The sequence below is a fragment of the Hakea prostrata genome, chromosome 2 (assembly GCF_041222555.1).
Source record: "Hakea prostrata isolate BN-2017 chromosome 2, UWA_Hpros_2, whole genome shotgun sequence".
In the NCBI taxonomy this organism is placed as follows: Eukaryota; Viridiplantae; Streptophyta; class Magnoliopsida; order Proteales; family Proteaceae; genus Hakea; species Hakea prostrata.
Genome location: NC_142601.1, coordinates 73,122,856 through 73,143,014, shown reverse-complemented (window position 1 = coordinate 73,143,014; position 20,159 = coordinate 73,122,856). Strand labels below are relative to the sequence as shown.

The following is a 20,159-nucleotide window of genomic DNA, read 5'->3' as shown; positions in this document are numbered from 1 at the left end:
AACCCTCGGCCAGACGACGTCTATCACGATAGATGGGAACGGGAACCTTGTTTTGATACCTAAACCCTCTCAAGCTTACTTTTGGCTTCTTCGGGGCCTTATATCTTCTCGGGGCCATAAGGAAAAAGAAACTTGCGATTAAAAAGCGGGAAGGCTTGAGAAGGCTTGAGAAGTCGATCGGGAGCGTTGCTAGTCGAGAGCGAAGAAAACGGTGAGAAGAAAAGGAAGGTAAAGGCCCTATTTATACTACCGGAAGAGGCGTTACACTTCTTGATCGGACGGTTACGACTCTTGACGATCAACGGTTGCAAAGCAAAACGGTTCGCCTCCCGAAGCTCTCATTATGAAGCCTACGCCTAGCCGCCGACGTGTCAATCTCGGGTTGGGCGAAGTCACGAGGACAGCCGTTACAAAAAACGGCTGGTCACTTTAGTGCGTGAGGCATTCAATGCGCCCACTAAGGGATATTCTGGAAATGTCCGAGGGAAGGGAACTCGTGGAACCTCCAGAGATACGACTCATTCCAACCACTTAACTATCCCGAACATCGCAAGCAACGATCGGGATAGGGGGCTTATGATACGGAAAGATATGCACCGGTCGGGTATAACCCGAGTGAATGGGTACCGTCATATTAAGCGGGTTACACCCGACCTATCATGATGTAACGTAATCGGGTCCCAGCTGAATGGGGCTCCACATTGCTGTTAGTCGGGAAGGATGCCGATCTTCTATAACCGAAGGCGTAACGTACGCCACAAATATAGCAATCATCCTTGTTATAGAAGGTCAACTCGACGGTGATTGAATGGGGCTAACGACAAGGGAGCATGATCGAGGAGAAACATCGGTCCTTGTCGGGCCAACTTACCAAACACGTAAAAGGTAACACCACACTATAAATGCATAGATCTACCCCTCCGGTAAGGAACCAATACACTTTGAGCATAATCTTGTGTAGCTTTTGCACGATACCTCATTCGGTTCATCATCTGACTTTGCCATCGGAGGCGGTTGCCGGCACACAAGCCGGCCCGCATCTAACCTTTCTTGCGGGACTCATCGTCCGGATACGAGAAGGAAGAAGAAGCCGAGAAAGAGGAGGCAACCATGGCGAGCAAGAAAAGGGTGGATTTGGTGTTCCTTCCACTTCCTTTAATGGGTCATATAATTCCGATGGTTGAGTTGACCAGGCAACTCATGGCTAGAGATCGCCGAATCGCCATTACAATTATCATCATAAAGTTCCCTACTACCACCGAGTTCGACGCTCGCTTCCGATCTCTCGTTGCCTCTGTCGCCTCTGTCGCCGGAATCCGCTTCATCGAACTACCACATGTGGAACTATCTTCAACCGACACGACGGCTGACTCGCCAGAAGCCATGGTATCCATCTTCATTGATGCCCAGAAACCCTTTGTCAAGAACACTATAACCCAACTCTTTTTCGATACACCCGAGTCAGCCGATGCCAACCCAGAACGAATCGGTGGGTTAGTAATCGACATGGCGTGCACTTCCATGATCGATGTAGCCACCGAACTCGGAATCCCTTCCTATATTTTCTACACATCTAACGCTTGCGTGCTGGGTCTCGGACTCCACCTCCCTACGCTAGACGCTTGCATCCACTCCGACTTCAAGGACTCGGAGATGGACTTGACGATTCCGAGTTTCAGAAACCCAGTCCCGCCCGGTGTCCTGCCCGAGTTCCTTTGGCGCAAAAACCAAGACGGGTTTATCTGGTGCATCTATCACTGCCGCCGGTACAGGGAAGCCAAGGGAATTATCATCAACACATTTGCCGAGCTTGAACCCTATGCGGTTCAATCGTTATCCTCAAATGGTTCGATCCCGACGGTTTACGCGGTTGGACCGTTACTCGATCTCCAGGGTCTGATACACTCGGAATCGGACAGGACACAATTCCGAAGCATAAAGAGATGGCTCGATGATCAACCGCCGGCGTCGGTGGTGTTTCTGTGCTTTGGCAGCATGGGGAGCTTCAGTGCTCCGCAAGTGAAAGAGATAGCAAATGGGCTTGATAGGAGCGGATACCGGTTTCTGTGGTCACTGCGCATGCCACCTCAGCAGGTGGGCCCCGGTTCTCCTCCCACAGAATACGAGAATCTAGAGGAAGTGTTGCCAGAGGGGTTTTTGGAGCGGACGGCTCAGGCTAAGAGAGGCTTGGTTTGTGGTTGGGTCCCACAGGTGGAAGTTCTGGGTCACCCTGCGATAGGTGGGTTCGTGTCGCATTGTGGGTGGAACTCGATATTGGAGAGCTTGTGGTTCGATGTGCCGATCGCAGCGTGGCCACTGCATGCCGAGCAGCATCTGAATGCGTTCCAGATGGTGAAGGAGTTGGGGGGATTGGTGGTGGAGCTGAGATTGGATTACAGGGGAGGAGATGATTTGGTGAACGCGGAAGAGGTGGAGAGAGCAGTTAGGTGTTTGATGGATTCTAAATGTGAGGTGAGGATGAAGGCCAAAGAGATGGGGGAGAAGAGTAGGCGAGTGCTAAAGGACGATGGATCATCGTATACTTCTCTTGGACTGTTGATTGAGGATCTGATGGATGAGAGCTCAAGAAAACCAAGCGGGTTTTCCCGTTGAAGAATTGCTCAATCTGTAATGACCAGCAGAGCAGAGCTCATTCATGAATCAATTCCCTGTAATATATATATATATATGTAATAAGACTTGAATTAAGGGATGAATCAAGTTGGTTACTAGTCACGAAGACTGTTAATCTAAAGGATTACACAGTATGACAATCTAATAAACACCTTGCGTTTAGAATGCAAATAATTGGTGGTTCTTGTAGATTCCTCCATGAGGTGGGAAGAAGAGTCTGCAAATTCCTAGAGAATCTGCGAACAAGTCGCAAGGATGTGATCTCCAAAGTGTCCTGATGGGTTCTTCCATTCCATTTCTTAGAAAGCTCATGCAAATCTCTGAGTCAGGTGGTTCTTCTTCCTCTGTCAACCGTGTCCTGCCCGAGTCCCTATGGCGCAAAAACCAAGGCGGGTTTAGCTGGAACATCCATCACAGCCGCCGGTACAGGGAAGCCAAGGGAATTATCATCAACACATTGCCGAGCTGAACCCTATGCGGTCAATCGTTATCCACCCAAACGGTCGATCCCAACAGTTACGCGGTGGACCGTACTCGATCTTCAGGGTCTGATCCACCGGAACGGACAGGACACAACCGAAGCACAAAGAGATGGCTGGATGACAACCGCGGGCGCGGGGTGTTTCTGGCTGGCAGCAGGGGAGCTGAGTGCCCGCAAGGAAAGAGATAGCAAATGGGCTGATAGGAGCGAATACCGGTTCTGTGGCACTGCGCAGCCACCTCAGCAGGTGGGCCCCGGTTCTCTAGAGGAAATGTTGCCGGAGGGGTTTTTGGAGCGGACGACGGCTCAGGCAAAGAGAGGTTTGGTTTGTGGTTGGGTCCCACAGGTGGAAGTTCTGGGTCACCCTGCGATAGGTGGGTTCGTGTCGCATTGTGGGTGGAACTCGATATTGGAGAGCTTGTGGTTCGATGTGCCGATCGCAGCGTGGCCACTGCATGCCGAGCAGCATCTGAATGCGTTTCAGATGGTGAAGGAGTTGGGGGGATTGGTGGTGGAGCTGAGTTTAGATTATAGGGGAGGAGATGATTTGGTGAACGCGGAGGAGGTGGAGAGAGCAGTTAGGTGTTTGATGGATTCTAAATGTGAGGTGAGGATGAAGGCCAAGGAGATGGGGGAGAAGAGTAGGCGAGTGCTAAAGGACGATGGATCATCGTATACTTCTCTTGGACTGTTGATTGAGGATCTGATGGATGAGAGTTCAAGAAAACCAAGCGGGTTTTCCCATTGAAGAATTGCTCAATCTGTAATGACCAGCAGAGCTCATTCATGAATCAATTCCCTGTAATATATATATAATAAGACTTGAATTAAGGGATGAATCAAGTTGTTTACTAGTCACGAAGACTCGTTAATCTAAAGGATTACACAGTATGATCTAATTCTAATTAATTTTTTACACCTTGCGTTTTAGAATTGCAAATAATTGGTTTGGTTTCTTGTAGATTTCCTCCATGAGGTGGGAAGAAGAGTCTGCAAATTCCTTAGAGAATCTGTCGAACAAGTCGTCAAGGATGTGATCTCCAAAGTGTTCCTTGATGGGTTCTTCCATTCCATTTCTTAGAAAGCTCATGCAAATCTCTGAGTCAGGTGGTTCTTCTTCCTCTGTCAACCGTGTCAACATCTCCATCTTCTCGATGCTGAAACATCCATCCTCCTCTACCAACCGTTCAAACTCCTTTGGAGATGCAATGTATGTAGGGTAGTTGAAAGAGTTCACTTTCTCCTCACTTACTGATCCCTGTCAATTAAGTTAACAACCATGATTATAAACAAATAACAACCTTGGGAACAATTCCCATCAAATCAGATTAAAAACAAAGTGCAAGATCATCTAAAATTATCCCTAAGAATGAAGGCTTACCATCTGAGCCATCTCCATGAGGCAACACCCAAGAAGGTCATATAGCACTCCATGAGAGCATATAGAATATGGGGTTCCATCTGAGAGGCCTGGCATGAGAAGGGTCATCATGCCTCCACCCACAAGCTCTTCAGCTCTGGCAGACAAAAAGGACTCCATGTCCTCTTCATATTGAGCTTTATAAGCCTCTTGTACTGCCTTTTCCGAACTAGTGTAAAAAATCTTCCCCTTGTTCCATGCAGGAGAGTTCTCGTCCATCACCTCATCTGGAACCTTAGAAAGCCATTGGAGAGAATGAGATGAGTACACAAAATGGAGAGATCCTGCAGCAAACAAGCGTTCATAAAACGAACCCGGTACACCTGCAGCTAAGTATTGTCTGTTGGGAGGCAGAGCAGAAAACAGAGTGTTGAAATCATTGGAAACGAAGTCATTGAAGAACACGAGAAATTCTGGGATTTGGTCTTTTAAACCTTCAGAAACGTACTTGAGCTCTATGACATCTACGATGTCATGCATTGCTGAATATGTTTCAGGTCCAACTGAACAACCCAAATCTGCAATGTGGAGTGCGTTTGTAGAAGAAGAGAAGAGTTTAATGTCAAGCTTTTGGGATACTTCTTCCTCAATCCTTGATTTGATATAACTCTTCATAGCCATTTTCTACGAAGAGGGGAAATACCAGATAGTACATACCATTCATGTATATGTTGAAATACTTTGTTGATCATACAACCAAAATCAGCTTGATTTTGGCCAACAAACTCGAGTTGGAATCGGACACCAAAGAAATACTAGTAGACCTTGCTGACCCTTTTATTTCGAATCTGATAATTTTGTGAGAGAACCAGGGGTCATATCGTTAGAGATGTAAGCCGGTCAAATAGTTAGAATATATCATTAATTTCAATTACATCTAAAGTAGTTTTTAATACCAAAAGAAGACTTTTTCTTGGGTAAGAAACATAAATGTGGCTCTAGTGAACTTTGACCATAACTACACAATTTAGAAGTACATTTAAAATAATGTTTATCGAAATCAAAATTAAAAATCCAGTTAGAATTTCATTTGAGAGAGAATTCATTCAGTGGAAGATGTATATTAAATTTATTTGAATTACAATTCGAATATTTGAATTTGAATTACAAGTTGTTTACAATCAAAATGTTGATATTTTAATCACAACTCAAACTCTTCTTCATCTGTTGGAGATAAGACCAAGTAGATTTGAATTTAAATTTGAATTCAAAGACTTATTCTTTACTTCTTTCGGTGAAACTTACTTTATAAAACCTCGTTAAAAAAATCTTTTTTAAACAACCGTAGATCAAGAAAATTTCCACCTAGAATAGAACAAAATGGAGAAGATACGAACTCTGCCAGAGTTACCAATGAAACACTACAGCTACCACAGTACCACGACGTTACTACTTAGAATTACATAAATGACCTCATAGATCCATTCCATCGCTTGATTTACTCAGAAATATTCATGTTTAATTACATGAACCACCCTTACGTATTGTTAATGACACGGATATTCTAGAAGTACAATGTATTACTTGAATTAAAATTCAGGCGGTCGTCTGAAATTGGTTTCTCAATTGCAGATTTCTTACAGAACATGAATCCAAACCAAAATATAACAAATAATAAAGAATTAAATCCCCATCAATCTTCACCTGTTAGTCATATCACACAACAATTCTGGCCAAAAAAAAACAGATATCACACAACAACAACCCAAAAGATATAAAAGGACACTAAGATTAAAGGCTGAATTCAAGGGAACAGATTTTGATAATACATTTAGCCGGAAAATTCTTAAACATCTAATGAAAAAAACTAAAACTAAAAAAAAAAAAAAAAATAGTTGATTTAATCCAAGAAAAGATCAAGACACACTTAGTACATCTCTCAGCCAGCGAACGGAGACCTCCAAATCTAGAAAAATTGGCTCTCTAAAATCCGATCTTCTTTGAAAGAATACATTTTGACGACCAGTGACTCATCCCAAAAGAATGCACTATAAAGAAAAATCATGAATTTACTTCTAGGATTCTGGTCTTAAAGAGTACTTCAGGAATGCTTCCCTCCTGTTGCGTTATATATGGTTCATCCACAATGTAGCACAATGCAACTAGAAAGCCATTCGTCCAGCAAGCCTGCTTTCAGATATCCGTCTGTCTATGGCAGCATCAACAGAATTCATCTGAAATAATGGAACCAAGACACTGAAAATCAGAAAGAAATTCTGACCACCAGTCATTCCTCGAGACAAATTAGATATCAAGGTTTCATTCATGCAAGAGATACCAAACTTGTGACAGAAGCTGACCTGGGCCAAGTCTGAATGCAGTGTGCGATCATAAAAGATAACAAGAAATGCTATGAATTGGAAAATCCTGTTGGCAATATTCTCCTTCCCAACCCCACACTTAGTAATCAAGTATAGGGAGAATGAATACCAACCAACAAATTCAAATTTTCAACAAAGCAAATACATACACTATTTTTTCGCGTGGACCGGTGCTAGGTTGAAGAAACCCTCCAGCTGATCACAGCATGCTTGTCAGATTTGTAAATACTAACTACCAGCAAAGACAACGTGAATACCTACTTGAAACTTTTGACGTCCACAAAATCGGTGGAAATGCTTGCAAACCGCAGAGTGGCAGTTAAATTTAGCACCATGCCCCCTCGGCTAACATGTAAGAACTAGAATAATATTTGATTATGTAAATTCATTTCAGAGTGTGTTCTTACTTAAAATGGGTAACGAATTTTGGCCCAGAATTCATATGCAAGTACTTCTAAAAAAAATAATTGAATCTGAAAAGCAGTAAATAAAATAAGCCTTCACATCCATTTGGATGTGCAAACAGCTCACGTATCCATTTGAATGAATAAAGGGGAATATAGTGACTTACCTGGCTAGTTTCATCATGCACCTGATACTTTGGTAGAGACATTCTTCTTTCCTCCTGGATGAAAAATTAATCCCATGTAATCAGTAGAAGCTTCCATAACTAACTGGAACCAGAATCACAAAACCCAATCAATAAGTCGATGACAATAAAAAGTACCAAAAGAAATACAGACTACTAACCATGGACATGGCCTCATCATCCCAAACTAAATACACCTCATTTGTTCCTGGTTGAATTGCTGGAGCTTTATTAGCAATCACAGGAGGAGGCCCTATAGAAGGACCACCAGTATTTGGACCTGAAGCATACGTATGCGAATTGAAAAATGATCCCCCTACAGCAAAAGCAACAGCAATAAAAAAAATGTCAGTGGCTATACAGCGTGAACAAAAGACTTAGTCATAACGTAAAATTATAAAAAAGGGGTAAAATTAAGGGACAATGACAACAGAGCTCCTTCAAGAACACATTTTCATAATCATATCACAATTAACTGGGGGAATTTCATCTTTCCCGTCAGTTGTCATTTAGCAACCCCCCCCCCCCACCAAAAAATAAAAATAAATAATGAAATGAGGCAGGCAGGAACTTGGATTTTTTTATTTTAATTCTTGTTTAAAGAGAGAAAAGTGGGGCTTGCAATGAGGTGAAGCATAGATTATGAACAATCTTTCATCAGAATGCTGGGCCTATTTATAAAGGAACCTACACCCATGCCCAGACAAATTTTCAGCAGCAAACAAACTAGATGAATTCTTCAAAGATAGTTAAATGTCCACAATACTTAGGATCAGTTATTTGTTAGTTTTAAAATACCAAGATTCCACCTATAGTTGTTTTCGTACCAAAGTATGTCTCTTTTAGACACTTCTAACCAGCTTATTAAGGATGGAATAGAATAAATGAAGGAAAGATTGAGGTTTGTGCATTTCCAGCCCCCTCCTCCTCTCTTCTCTTCTCTTCTCTTCTTCTTCTTCTTCTTCTTCCTTCTTCTTTATGAATGTTCTTCTCCCTCTTCCCCTTCTTCAAGTCTGATTCTTCTCAGCTTTTTCCTTCTTTTCCTTATCTTCTTTATCCTTCTTTCTCCTTTATACCCTGTCCCTCATTAGGGGATTCAAACAACATTTCGTCATTGTGACAAACTTATGATTGACAATTTTAAAAGAAAGGGAGCACAACAAAAGAAATCCAGGATGCTCATACCAAGAGAACTCAAAATGGCAACAGATAATCCAAAGAATTCTTTGCTAAAGCATATACCTAGAGACTTACAAATCATCATGGTCAAATCATGAAGGATACAAAGGTTAAAACTTCAATCCTAAGTCTCCTTCATTGCTTTGGTTCTGAAAGAAGTCCCACAAGTCTAATTTTTCACAGTCCGACTCCTCTTTATTATTATTTTACATATAAAGCAGAGAATTGCTTCAGAATTTACGACATTCCAACTGTTCTTCAAAATTGGAGTTAGATGTCCGCTGCCTGAGAGAATAAGCAATCCAAATAGGTTATGAACTCTGGGACCGCATTAAGTTTCCTTTCGGATACAGGCTAGAGAATTGTTTAACGATTTGTCCCATGCATGCCATCATAGTCTTAGATTTTTAATAGTTTCTTTTGCCACCTGGCAGCTTAAATTGGACCGAAGTATGACTCGAAATTAAAGTCATACTACTATATATAAGTAGAATCTCAATTCAGTTACGATACATTGTTTCACTGGACCAAAACACCCCTCCTTCGAAACAACATACCTTTTCCTCATTGAACATATCCTTCCATACCACCCCGTATAATATCCGTTGAATCACGCCACCAACAAAATGTTGCACCTATCCTTAATAGGTTCTCTCAAGAGGTACACCTCTTCAACTAACACCCTTTTACCTCAAACCTTACGTCTCTTCACCCACCTCCCCCTTATTTATCTCCTAGAAATATTATTCACGACCAAAAATTTTCTCACTGTATTTCATCCCACCCCAAAAATTTGCCCAATATTTTATTTTCAAAAGACACCCATATTAATTTTTTTTTAATTAAAAAAGGTAATTCCTAATCCTTCACAGCATCTATTTTTTCCTCAACAATAAATAAAAATTAGTTCTTTCTTTGTTTGAGGAAGATATGCAAGTGGAGTAAACTCTCAACTATAAGACAAAATTCCAAATAGGATGATTTTTTTTTGTTAGTTTTTTCATTTATGTCTTTCTACTATTTTGTAAGATTTGATTCTATTAAATCATAATTACACAAAGTATCTCCTTTTACTCTTAATAATATTTTATCCCATTATCTATGTCACTAAATTTCTATATAAGAGGAAATTAGAACAAATGAAAAACTTAAGCAGTCAATCCTAGAAAGAGAAAGAAAAACCAATTTCGCCATCATCAACTGAACAATTCACCACGAGTTTTATTCAATCATGCTCTTCATACAATAGACTCTCTATGTTTTATATATTTTTCATTCTATTACCCCAAAAAAGAACACTTCAATTATATTTTCCTTAGTTTCGTAATGGAATAAGGGGGGGGGGGGGGAAGAACAGCCTCAAAAGCCCAACAAAAGAAGGGGGAAGACCGAAACATTAGTTGGGATATAGAATAGGAATCTATTCCCAACTTATCCACATTAAATTTAATTTATATCCTCACAATATGGGGGAAAACCTATTCTATTTCCACTCAATAGCTACGAGAATATCCAACCAAAACCATAAAATAAATTTCAACCAAAAACAAAAACCCTCCAAAATTTCAACTATATTTCCCTCACATGGCTGGGGGGGGGGGGGTAACTCACCTGAGTGGAAATAGACTCAAAATTGTGTACAAAAATTTGCCACCTGGCAGCTTGAATTGGAACGAAGTTTAACTCAAAATTAAAAATAAAGTAAAAATGTTAGTTTGGTTGATGAACTGGCAGAGCATTTCCCAGCAGCAACATGCAGCAATTTCAGAAGCAACCAATCTGCTGATGATGAAAAGATCATAGACAGTACCAATGCAGTGCTTAACTTTGATTATACAAAAAAGCTTCTGTGAGATAATCAGCACAAGAAGCTTTCTCGTGAAGAGATGTCATCCACTTCAGTAACTACAGTTATATGCAAGAAACTCTACAGTAAAACTAACTCAGAGAATATGTGTACATGCATATAGAACTAATATTATTCAAAACAATATGAAACTTCTTTACCAAAGAACATCATAAATGAACTTCATCCCCTGAGGCAGTGATCAGTGCAATTCAAGTATGTGAATTAACAGAATAAAATATGAAGCTTAGGAAAGGAGAATTCAGACCTTGAACAGTTGGAGTGTGATAGCTGTTTCCAGTAGAAGAATTCACGCTTGAATATGAGTCAACCAAGCTTTTAAGTTCTGCCGAAGTGCTCAATGGAGTTGAAATTGAAAGTGCAGGGGCAGAAAATGGTGAACTATGAGTTAAGGCAGTAGCACCCCCACTAATTGGAAACAAAGGTTGAGATGCTGGAACAAGAGGTGTGGATGAGGGCAATCCAGGTGGAGTAATTGGAAATGGTGGTTGGTGTGGGGATGTGATGGATGAAAGTGGAGGCTGCCCAGATTGTATGGGGAACAACGGCTGCTGTGCCAATCCTGCAGCTGCAGGAGGAGGCACCGAAACTGCTGGAACTGGTGGAAACCAAGGTTGTGGCCGAGGAGGCACTGGCCAACCTGAAGGAGGCGCTAATGCAGAATTGTAACTGTAGAAAAAGAACAAACACAAGCAACGGTCAATTAAAGGGCTCATAATGTGTGTGTGTGTGTGTGTACATGCCCCACAAGGTGGGCAAACAATAAACTTAAATTAGTCATTTCTGATGGAGAAAAATGAATATTCCAAGAGAAGCAAATGAACCACATTTTGATTTAACTGCTTGATTTCTGCCAGGTCCTGAACTGAGAACTTCTGGTAATTTTCACCTCAATTTTGCCATTCCAGGTTAACCCACAGCAATCTTATATGCCTTCTATTTATTACAATGAAAATGTGATATCAAATAGAAAATTAAGGATTTCAAAATGACCATACTAAGCAAAGAATAAGCATTCCCGGTCTCAAAAGCCCAACAAGCTTAAAGAGAACTAACATAACTTGGTGCAATCAGTTAACATATAAATGTCTCAAATCTAACAATGGTAAATCTGAGGAGAAAGTGCATACATTGGTTGCATCGCACCCACAGATGATTGTGGAGGAAACCCAATGCCTACTGCTCCTGGGACAAGCTTGGGGGTTGGAATCTCCACTTTGGCAATCTTTGACGGGGTATCTTCCTCTGCAACAATTTTTGTTACATAGTCATCAGGAAAATCCAGACCAAGAACTGTGCTACATATCCACCATCATCCCAAATAAAGTCACACACATCATAGATATAGAGGCATCGCACACATTTCTGATTAATGGCCAGTTCTGTACATTTACGGATGAGGAGCACCCTAATTCATTCCCCCCCCACACACACACACCCCCCCCCCAAAAAAAAAAAAGGAAAGAGAGAGAGAAAGATGAGCACCTAGCTAAGCTATGTAAGGAATCATGTCTGCTGAAATATTGCGGAAAGCAACATCATTGGCTCTAATGTAAGTTTACAACCTAAAACCAAGTTAGCCAAGTGGTAATACAGAGTGTTCAAAAGTTGTGCATACTTTCTAACTAATGACCACTTTCATATTTTTGAGGACAAACACTTAGCTGAGCTATGAACAAGTGGGATGGGCAGAAATATTGTTCACCCCAAGGTCATCTGCTCAGATGCTAAATTCCAACCAAAAACTGAGTTAGCGAAGGACTGATACAAAGCACTGAAAAATTGAGGACTATCAAAAAATAAAATATTATAAATGCAACAGAAGCAGAATACAAAATTTGTAACATTAAGATAAACACTGTTTAGTATTTAAAAACAAATCAACATGAGGTATCCCCCATTCTTACATCTCCCAAAGATTTGGCTGAATACAAATAATAAAAACATTACCTTGCTCTCCATAGTGCGCTGCTAAAACATCAGGTGGGATTCCTTGCATTCCAAAAATTTCAATTTCAGTTGATTCTCTTTCAGGTTTAGCGTTGGGAACCCTGAAGTGATCATTAGATTTGGAAAATCAGCCAATACGCCATAGAGAATACGATAACAAAAGAACATTTTTCCAATTTTTATGTCTAGATGATTAAACCCTGCCCTCCCTCAACTCCTCCCCCCCCCCCCCCTCCTTCCAAAAAAAAAATTATATATATAACTAGCAGCCTTTATTTTTTTCGAACAGAACTAGTAATTCGGAGAAACTGCAATTGCTTAAAGCCCGGGATTTATGAAATGGACTCTCAAGAACAAGTAATTATTCACATTCTGAGTAGAACGATGTTTACGATTTCAAACATGAGCACTAATATACATAACTAAACACGAGCGTGCACTAAAACACCATAAATGCTTCTTTTGCTTATGTGATGGTTTCTAGGTATGCATATGTTCTCAATCTATCATATCCAAAAGTGTGCTATACACCTCTATCACTTCCAAAATAAATCAATTAGGTTGATGAATTTCACAATAAGTCACGCATGCCAACTTTGTTTGCACATGATATTTCCCTTCCAAAACAAACATCTGAATCCTCAACTATTAGGCGGTAGTCAACTTAAAGAAGACCCGCATCAGTAAAGATATCTGTCACAGAAGTAAAGCCGACAATCAAAGTCGTAATCCAACTCCTATCTTCCCCAAAAGACGGTTCACCCAAGGTCCAAAGTTGCCTTTTCACCCTAGTTCAAACTTTCGGGAATTCGAAGACATTGAGCAAAGGAATACTTGATGATGATCTTATGGTAACATATCTTCACAAAATTCATGATTCCAACGAAGACGCTAAATACATGAGCTACTGAGACTCCAATAAATGATGTTTCGTCTTTCTTTAAAAAAACAAAAAACAATATTTTACATAATTGATATGCATATCCGGAGGAACATGAACAATAATTTACTCAAAATTGTTTTTAAGTATGCTTGAAAAAAATTAAAAATAAAAAAAAAAAATAAAAGAAAGAAACAAGATGGCTTGAGATGGACCATTATATGGCAATACAAAAGCACTGTAAATGGTATCACAGTGAACACATTGTCAATTTCATGGAGTTTTGAAGTGTATGGCTGCAGTCTAATGCTATGTAGTCATCCCATTTAGAAGTAAACGGCAATTAGACACCAAGCTTAAAGAGATTACAATTTTAGTTCCAACGATCACTGTACCATTCCTTGGGAGGTAACAATTCTAGACGGGTAATTAGTCATTACAATTTCAGTTCCAAAGATCACTTTACCAGTCCTTGGTAGGTAACCAATTCTAGCGGGATTCGAAAAACCCTTAAAAAGATGTCAAGATGAACACCACAATGCAGGAAAGCTAATCAATCTAGAAAACCCAACAAGCACGAAATTCAGCATCGAAAAGGTAAAAATTGAAAAAATTATGTAGAATAGGGCACCGAAGCGTACTTAGTTACGGACTCCTTGTGGACCTGAAGAACATGTATGGCCATGCCTCCCGCGGTGGAAAGCTTCTTATGGCAGACATGGCATTTAAAGTGTCTAGCTTTCTGATGCTGAACAAGGATTTTCTCATCGTCGAACTCTCGATCGCAATAATAACACCAGACCTTCGAAGGCCTCTTCTTCTTCTTGCCCATCCCCCTTTTTCTTTTCTTTTTTTCTCAATAGAGCCTTCTTCGAATTAGGGCTGTCTCTGTCTCTGTCTGTGTTTCCTTTTTCTTCCTTTCTTTCTACTCCTCTTCCTCCGAGAAAACGGACGCTCAGGTTTTCCTCGCACGACAAAGCAAGCTTCTGCACAATTAGGGTTTATCCGTCATTCTCTTTCTCTAAATCAGCGCCTCTCTAATTTTAGTGCTGTTAGAACTTATGTGCTATTCTAACCCCCAAAAAAACAAAACAAAAATTAGTAGAACTGTTTAAGTAGGAAAAATGTTCTATGATTCTATCTAATAAATAAATAATTGTGGATAACTAAATAAAAAATACGATAAAAAAAAATCGAGATTATTTTATTTTTTGGTTAAAAAAAAAAAAAAAAAAAAAAAAAAAAAAAGAAAAGAAGCTCATGAAGGAGATTGTCATCAACCCAACCAAGGGTTTGAAACGTTGCAAAATTTTATAAAACAGGTAAATGAAGCTTAGCTCCCTTGTGTATCAAAGACAGGAAGGAGTTTTGCCAAAGCTGGTGGGGTCATTCGTCACCCAGCTAGAAAGTATATAGCTGATTTTGCACAACATTTACAGCCATGCTTAGCGCTAGAGGTTGAACTACAAGCCCTTTTATGGGGTCTACAGTTCTCTCTATTGTTGCAGAAAAATCCAATAATTATGGAAACGGATTCATCGAAGGTGGTGCATTTAGTGCACTCTTCCAAGAAGCCTTAAGATAAGTTTGCAGATTACAAAAAATAAATAAATAAAATAAATAAAACTTCTAAAAGATATAAATGATATTCGCTTAGTTTTGATGAACAGATAAGTGAATTCAACCGCTGATTGGATGACGACAGACGACAGTTCACACTCAAGGAGAAAATGCCTCGCCAACCTGGTAATTTCAGCTATGATGTCCAGGGCAAACCACAATGTCGCGAATGTGCCCCTGATGGTTTGAATGGCTACGTCAAAGTGTGATTTCACATGTATATGCATAAACCTCATCTCTTTTGCTTTCCATAGACCCAACTTGGTCGCCATGAGCTCAATATGTAAAATGTTGATATTCTGGATCATTCCATTTATGGCAAGCACCCGTTTTGAATGTGTTTGTTAAACTTCAGCAAGCGTTTGATTGCCAAATTCTATAAAATGAGTTTCCATAAAATCCTATTTAGGTTTTAAAAAATTGTTTCATTAAAAATATTTTATGGTTCACTCAAATCTATATTTTACTCTAAAATGGATTCAAAGCTGAGTCGTCTCAAAACAAAAACTCAAGATTGAATCCACATTCTAGACAATGGGTAAAAGAGGTCGACTTTGGATAATCAAATTTATCGGGTTTCTCATTGCTGGAAAGAATGAGACTCATCTTCTCAAATGTGTAACTTCTTATTCTCAAACATGAAGCTTCTTCTCCTATAAGGGTTTTTCATAGTTAGTTATTATTTATTTGATTCTTCAAGGTCAGGATAATATTTTTACATATAATTTAAATATAAAATGAGATCTCACCCCTAGTCTCAAAGAAATTTGAACCTTTGACTTCATAGTCATAAGGCATTAATCTTGCCAAGTAACATCCTCCCGAGGTTACTATTTTGAATTACTGGGATAACAAAAACTTTCAACTAAATCACATCAAATGGATGGTCCATTTATGACAAGGAATGGACCTGATAAATTTGCTGCTTTTGAATTTGTATAGATTTGAGTTTTTATGTCTCTTCCCAATTTCTTCACCTGTTTTAAGAAAGACACTCGCAATCGGTGACATGACAAGGAAATTTTGTGGTTTTAGAGAGCAAAACAAGCAAAAATCTCGACCATGCGCAACACGGTTAATGCGTAACACATAAGTAGAGCTCAGGAAAAGGAGGTTCAATTTTGTCAGTGTTGGGAGAAGCTGTGTTGCATTGCATTGTATAGACAATGATGATAGAGTGACGTATATCAATTAGTTGGGGTTGGGTGAGACATAAAAATTGTTCATTAAAACTTGATTAACATTGAAACAAGAACACCCTCTTCTCATTAGTCATTCTGTCCGCAACATAAGCATGACCATAGATTATGAATTCTCCACGTTTCTTTCTGAAAATTCCATCTCATGCCTTAAATCCATGGATTGCTGTCTGTTAATCATGTTTAGAGATAGGCGAAGGAGATTATATTTTAAAAAGTTTGTAAAATGACAAATCTTTTAGAGATCAAAGTAGCTCATTTAGCCAGAACAGCCATACAAGGTGCCCGAATGAGAAGGGAGATTTGTTTTCTTTCCCAACAACTTTTTCCAATCCATCCTCTAACTTTACTTGCATTGAATTCACACCACCTCAAAATCAGCAAACTTGTTTTCTTCACCAACAACCTCTGTCCAACCCATCATTCATGATCTAACGTCACTTACAAATTGAGACCCAATTTCTGTTAGGATTAGGGTTTAAGCAGAAGGTTGCTTAAAGCATTAAACCTTAAGTATCTAGATTGGAATACCCAGACTGTTGCTTTCAGCTAGTATTTATAGACCAACACTATGATTAGTTGGACTCTCTCAAACATACAAATTTGTGATTAAAACATGTTTAGCATTGAAACAGGAAAACCCTGTTGTCATCACTCATTTTATCAGCAACATAAGCATGAACACAGATTATGAATTCTCCATATTTCTTTCTGTAAGTTCAATTTTATGCCTTGAATCCATGGATTGCTGGCAGTTAATCCGGTTTAGATATGGATTAATGAGATTGTATATATATTACAAAGTTTGGAAAAATGGTAAATCTTTCATAGATCGAAGCTGCTCTTTTCTCGACGGAAATCGCTGGTTTCAATATGTCATGCGATGTAAGAAAAGAGCTCAATTGCTGGTTCCGTCGACAAATATCATGCATATAAAGTTAAGAGTTTGATTCGCTTTAAAGCTAGAAATAAAATTCTGCTTTATATTTAAATTATATATAAAATTACTCCAAAAGATGAAAAAAATTAATAATTGAATCACGTTCTGACTGATCAGAAAAATTGACAAAATTGCATACAAAACTGAAAAGGATAAACTTCAGTTTGAAAAATAAGTTCTCAAAATCAAAGATCAACCCAAGTACGACAAGAAATCATACCAAGATGACCCAAAACTAATAAAATAGATTTGACAAAGGGGCAATCCACACAAACCCCCTGTATTAACAAACAATTCATGTCCATTTAGCCAAAACAGCCATACAACCAGCCCCTATGAGAAGGGAGATTTGAGCTCCTATCTGAAGTCTCATATTGCGTTGCATCCTGGAATTCATGAAATCAGCTGCAAGTAAATCGACCAAAGCCATGTAAATCAAAATACCAGCAGCAGCGGAATTAAGGACCCCTTCAATGATGAGAGCATTGGGGCTATCTTCCTTGTAAACGTTCGTTATTCCAATACCTATTGCAATCCCAATTGGTGTTGTAAGGGAGAAGAAAATAGCCATAGTTGTAGCAGCTCTGGCTTTGAATTGTGCCTGTTCAACATAACAGAATGACATAGCCCATCAAATTATGAGAGTTGCAGGATTTAATGGTCTCAGAATTTAAAATCTGAGTCGGGCCCAGATTGAATTAGAGGACTTAAATGATGATAGGTACTGTTCCTTTTCTCTTGAAGTCAAAAGTTGACATTAAAATTTGGAGACCCTAAAAACCCAATGAAGGAAAAGAGATGGAAGATAGATTACCTGTGTGATGCATCCACCAAGTCCAATACCCTCAAAGAACTGATGGAAAGTAAGGGCTGCAACCAGAGGCCTTATTACACTCGGTGTTTCAGAAGCACCAGTTGAAATCCCTATTATCACAGAGTGAACCACAATCCCTAGCTCCAAAACCTGAGATTTAAATATGTAAATTCGATGAAATCACTAAACCCAGATGAAGGAATGAAGAAAATTAACATTCCAGCAAAATATAGCCAAACCTGCGAAATGACCCGATGCCGCACAAGTTCCTTAGCTGCTGAATTTTCATCAGCTGTGACCACCGACGACCCGTGTGAATGACCATGGGTGGCATGAGTATGAATATGAATATGACCAGAGTGATCTTCATCTACTCCATGCTCCATGTCTGAATTCACTGGTTTCGCTTGGCTGAAGTGAAGTATCCACCATTAAAGTCCCAATTGCAGAACACATTGCAATGAACTCGATCACTCCTGCTGCAAAAGCTTTGATTATGAAGAAAATATCATTCTCTGGCCTTAAGAACTTAAATCTCTTCCCCAGAATTGGAATGCATACCCCAACTGCACCACCAAACAGAATGGAAGCGATGGCTCCTATCTTGTACTTGAGAGATTCATCTTTGTTGATTCCCGATTCATCACTGCCACATGTACAATCACCTGAGACTAAGATGGGAAGGAGGAGAAATGAGAGAAGAGACAAGATTCCCAAAACCTTCTCCATATGTAACTAAAACTAAGAACAGAGAAAAAGAACCGAAAGAGATTTTATAGAACTGAGAACCACAAAGGGTGAGTGTACATGTAGCACTGATGAATCGGGAATCAACAGTGATGAATCGGTGTTACGTCTCCTCAACCCAATGAACCTGCAAGAATGAGCTGGACCAAGGTGGTCGAGTTTCACGATCTAGTTAGAAAATTCTTCCGATTAAAGATGACAAGAAAACAATGACGATAAAATATTGAGTAATGATAACTCAATTCAGTGTATCTTTTTTTTGTATTCTCTTATCCTTTTATAAGTTTTTTCCGTACGGGTTTGATTGGGATTCAAACATTGTTTAGACTGCAATCCTCTTCTCAATGAATAAGTTTTATTCAAATATGAGTAATTGAATCCCAATTAAATACTTTTTATTTGGCTACGACTCTTATTAGATTCGTTTTGCCATTCAGCCTACTTGTTCGACGCAAGGTCGGTTTGTTTTTTTTTATGTATTTTTTCCCTTTCTTTCTACTCTTCTTCCTCCGAGAAAACGGACGCTCAGTTTTCCTCGCACGACAAAGCAAGTTTCTACAAGATTAGGGTTTATCCGTCATTCTCTTTCTCTAAATGAGCGCCTCTCTAATTTTGGTCCTGTCATATCAAAAAAAAAAAAAAGAAAGAAAAAAATTTGGTCCTGTTAGAACTTATGTGCTATTCAACCGCCCAAAAATTATATTAGTAGAACTTTAGAACGTAAGAAAAATGTTCTATCTAATAAATAAATAAATGTGATAGCTAAATAAAAAATACGATTAAAAAAAATCGAGATTATTGGAATGATACAGTGGTAGTAAAACGTTCCATCTAAGTCAAAGTATCAATATTCAATTAGGTAAACATAATTTTTTTTTATTATTATTTTTTTATCCAAGGTTCATCCGGGCTAGCTTGTGCGCACCCACGACTACATCCTCAGGAGAGCTTTTATATAATTTTTATCAAACTTAAAATTGTTAAGAGATTGAATGAATTGGTTAGTACTTTTCACAAATTTTTATATAAATGACTTGAGGATAATTTGGTAGTTTATGGTAGAACATTAATTGAATGGAAAAAATTATTACTAAATTTAGAATTTGGTAATTATGTTAAAAAAAATTAAAATATCTTATCGAATAAATCTCTTTTAAAATCTAAGCATGTGAAAAAAATTTCCTTTTATTTTTTACTAGTACTTTATTAGTGTATAGATGTATTTGTTACTTTATTCAATAAAAACAAATAACCTTTTTTTAGAATGAAAATAAATTTATTGACTTAAAATAAAAGGTACATTACAATCCGTAATATTTATTTTCAATGGTATTGTTTCTAACGAGGGTACAAATAGCCGAAGGAAGAGATTGGGGTGAAATTAGATTTCTAGGGTGAATTCTAAGAAATCTGCTAGAAAGTCTGCACAAGAATTCAGTTCTCACAGATGATAATCGAAAGAGTAACATAAGCCTTCCGCCAACCTAGTAATTTCAGCTACGATGTCGAGGGCAAACC

The 20,159-nt window shown here is 39.0% G+C and overlaps 2 protein-coding genes and 3 pseudogenes across 4 annotated transcripts; 2 read left to right on the top strand and 3 right to left on the bottom strand.

Annotated features, from left to right (window-relative positions):
- The first annotated feature begins 1,085 nt into the window (after positions 1-1,085).
- On the top strand, positions 1,086-2,724 carry LOC149026351 (UDP-glycosyltransferase 71K1-like). The gene has a single exon (XM_089143297.1). The coding sequence runs from the start codon at positions 1,111-1,113 to the stop codon at positions 2,611-2,613; it is 1,503 nt and encodes a 500-aa protein (XP_088999423.1). The 5' UTR covers positions 1,086-1,110; the 3' UTR covers positions 2,614-2,724.
- Positions 2,725-2,911: 187 nt separating this feature from the next.
- On the top strand, positions 2,912-4,558 carry LOC149026350 (UDP-glycosyltransferase 71K2 pseudogene; annotated as a pseudogene).
- LOC149026349 (loganic acid O-methyltransferase pseudogene) lies at positions 4,029-5,260 on the bottom strand (annotated as a pseudogene). Its single transcript, XR_016171482.1, has 2 exons — positions 4,497-5,260; positions 4,029-4,373 (listed from the first exon to the last, which is right to left on the bottom strand). The product of XR_016171482.1 is annotated as a loganic acid O-methyltransferase pseudogene (transcript).
- A 711-nt stretch (positions 5,261-5,971) lies between these two features.
- SUF4 (zinc finger (C2H2 type) family protein) lies at positions 5,972-14,417 on the bottom strand. Its single transcript, XM_089146639.1, has 7 exons — positions 13,963-14,417; positions 12,442-12,542; positions 11,622-11,736; positions 10,739-11,160; positions 7,607-7,761; positions 7,428-7,481; positions 5,972-6,709 (listed from the first exon to the last, which is right to left on the bottom strand). Exons 1-7 carry the CDS (start codon positions 14,151-14,153, stop codon positions 6,638-6,640), a joined length of 1,110 nt encoding a protein of 369 aa, XP_089002765.1. The 5' UTR covers positions 14,154-14,417; the 3' UTR covers positions 5,972-6,637.
- A 2,958-nt stretch (positions 14,418-17,375) lies between these two features.
- Positions 17,376-18,623, bottom strand: LOC149026347 (zinc transporter 4-like; annotated as a pseudogene). The gene is made up of 3 exons (XR_016171466.1): positions 18,134-18,623; positions 17,895-18,044; positions 17,376-17,681 (listed from the first exon to the last, which is right to left on the bottom strand). The product of XR_016171466.1 is annotated as a zinc transporter 4-like (transcript).
- Positions 18,624-20,159: the final 1,536 nt, after the last annotated feature.

Coding starts and splice junctions, on each gene's coding strand:
- LOC149026351 (XM_089143297.1), top strand. CDS start 1,111: ATGGCGAGCAAGAAAAGGGTGGATTTGGTGTTCCTTCCACTTCCTTTA.
- SUF4 (XM_089146639.1), bottom strand. CDS start 14,153: ATGGGCAAGAAGAAGAAGAGGCCTTCGAAGGTCTGGTGTTATTATTGC. Junction 12,543..13,962: donor CACAAGGAGTCCGTAACTAA/GTACGCTTCGGT, acceptor TGATCACTTCAG/GGTTCCCAACGCTAAACCTG. Junction 7,482..7,606: donor ATGATGAGGCCATGTCCATG/GTTAGTAGTCTG, acceptor TTTTTCATCCAG/GAGGAAAGAAGAATGTCTCT.